At 41.4% G+C, this 2,640-nt stretch overlaps 1 protein-coding gene across 1 annotated transcript in view; it reads right to left on the bottom strand.

The window, feature by feature from the left end:
- The window catches only part of SPACA1 (sperm acrosome associated 1), a 21,863-nt gene extending 19,816 nt beyond the window's left edge, over positions 1 to 2,047 (bottom strand). Inside the window, exon 1 of the mRNA XM_006773505.2 lies at positions 2,042 to 2,047. Within this exon, the coding sequence (XP_006773568.1) occupies positions 2,042 to 2,047 (6 nt within the window). The remainder of the gene's footprint in view (positions 1 to 2,041) is intronic.
- Positions 2,048 to 2,640: the final 593 nt, after the last annotated feature.

Raw genomic sequence — 2,640 nt, 5'->3', positions numbered from 1 at the left:
GCGTCCCCTGCGCCCCACGCGCCGGCGGGGTCCCCCGTCTCCCGTGTTGGCATTCCCTCCGCTAGTGAATCATGGCCCATACACCGTAGCAGCCCTTCTCGCTCCCCCTTTCTTCTAAAAGGCGTCCTTCCTTCTGACGTTGGCTACTCTACGACCCAGAGACCCTCTTCCCGGGACACCCTCTACATGGACTTAACCTCGAATCCCTTGGTGCAGAATATCCAGCGCCGTATATGTCAGGGTGGACTGTCACCGCCTTCTTGAGTATGGAGCCTCACGCGGCATCCATTTCTGCAGGCGAGGCTTGATTTGTAGAATATGCAGGGGCGCACCTTCTTTCTCTGACCTGGACGCTGTTTGTTAGCCTAGCTCAAGCAGGCATGTATGTCTTAAGGTGTTGTGCAGCGCCCTCAGCTCCGTGCGGGCCTTCCTGATACTAGATTAGGGGCCGGGAGGGAGGAAGGAACAGGGGACCCTGTTCCTTGCAACTGTTGTCAAGGTAGTCCTCCACTCTGTATTTGGGGAGGTGATGCTTTTGGAACCAAACTTCGGACTTACGCTTAGGGGGAAAGAATTTTCTCTTCCCGGAGCAGGTTCCTAAGAGCAGAACTTCTCCCCTGTCTTTTTGTTTGGCACCCTTACTCCTGTTTTGAGCCTACATGGTGCTTCATTCTTTTACTTTTGAGTCCATGGTACAAACAAGTGCTCTAATATTCCTTATACTGTAGAACAAGGTTCTCCCACAATCCCCTTTCATAACTGTCCTGCCCACACCCATTCCACACCCAAGTTAACTGCTTGCCTGTTTTGTTCATCTAATTCCTCCAAGATAGATGTGTCCCTCACCTTGCATTTTGAACACAGACTCCCAGGTAACAATCCTAAACTGTCCTAATTTCTGAACTCAAAGGTTCCTCACAAAGCTCAAGTTTCTTTATATATCTAGAGTATGTAACAAACCTATCAAAAAGGCTAAGAAAGTTTTAATGACAATACCAAATGGCACAGTTTTAATGACAATGTTTGTGAGGATGTGGAGGAAGTGGGTCACTCATATATTGCTGGTGGGAATGTAAAATGGTAGTCCCTGCCGGCCTGTTGTGCCTTCATTCTCTGGCCATCATTTAAAACTATATTGTTACACAATGGAGTAATTTTGTAGTAGAAGCTATAGGAAGCCCCGTGGAATTTTGTATATAGGGATAGTGCTTTCAAATAGTCACGCTATATCTTCTCAATCTATCACATGTTTAGTAACGTCTTGTCTTATTCCAGCCTCAGTCTCTCCCACCCATTATTTTTTCATCGAATGGAGCGGCCCACAAAGGCCCTTCTTAGAGCAATAAGAAGAAAGCAAGGATGTCTACTATCACAACTCCTTTCAACATTGTATCAAAAGTCGCAGCTACTTCAATAAGACAAGAAAAATAGATTAAAAGTATACATATTGGTAAAGAAGAAATAAAACGTTCACATATGACATGAGTGGCTATATAAAAAATTCAAAAGAATAAACAAAAAAAAATTCTGGAACTCATAAACAATTATAGCCAGGTTGTAGGATACAAGGTTAAATATACAAAAGTTAATTGCTTTCTCATATACTAGAATTTAAAATTTTTAAAAATCATTTACATTAGCACCAAAAATACTTAGGTATAAACCTAATAAGATATTACAATATCTATGTGAGATAAACTACAAAATTCTGATGAAAGAAATCAAGGAACATTTAAGTATACATATGGAGAGATATTTCATGTACATGGAAAAGAAGACTCGATATTTTCAAGTTGTCAGTTCTTTCCAATTTAATCCATAAGTTCAACACAATCAAAATCCCATTTGTAAATATCAACAAACTAAGTATAAAGTTTATATGTAAAGGGTAAGAGAACCAGAATAGCCAACCCAGTATTTAAAAGAGAAGAACAACACATCTGCAGTCCATTTATGGCTTAGGCCAGAAGACACCCGTTGGCAAATTTTGCTCTAAGAAAACAAGAGAGAAAAGGTGTATTTTAATGATAGTTGAAAGTACCTTCATTGTGAAAAATCATGAGTGGTATACTGATTAATTAGCAAATTTGGAAATAATTATTTCTATTGCTGGCATGATGTGGTGAAATCTGGAATGTTCTGCCAATGCAGGTTTCACCAGAAGTTGTTATAGTCCTTTTCTAAAACAACTTATCCAGCCCAACCGGTATGACTCAGTGGTTGAGCATTGATCCATGAATGAGGAGGTTAAGGTTAGATTCCCAGTCAGGGTACATGCCCAGTTTGTGGGCTTGATCTCCAGTGGGGAGTGTGTAGGAGGCAGCTGATCGATAATTGTCTCTCATCATTGATATTTCTATCTCCCTCTCCCTCTCCTTTCTTCTCTGAAATCAATAAAAAAATATATTTTTTAAAAAACCAACCAAACTGCCTTAACCGGTTTTGCTCAGTGGATAGAGTATTGGCCTGCGGACTGAAGGGTCCCAGGTTTGATTCCCATCAAGGGCATGTACCTTCTTTGTGGGCACATCCCCCAGTAGGGAGTGTGCAGGAGACAGCTGATCAATGTTTCTCACTCATCGATGTTTCTAACTATTCCTCTCCCCTCCTCTCTGTAGAAAATTGCTGTATAAAAATGTT

This window comes from Myotis davidii, unplaced genomic scaffold (genome assembly GCF_000327345.1).
Source record: "Myotis davidii unplaced genomic scaffold, ASM32734v1 scaffold185, whole genome shotgun sequence".
NCBI lineage: Eukaryota > Metazoa > Chordata > Mammalia > Chiroptera > Vespertilionidae > Myotis > Myotis davidii.
This window is presented reverse-complemented; position numbering and strand designations above follow the sequence as displayed.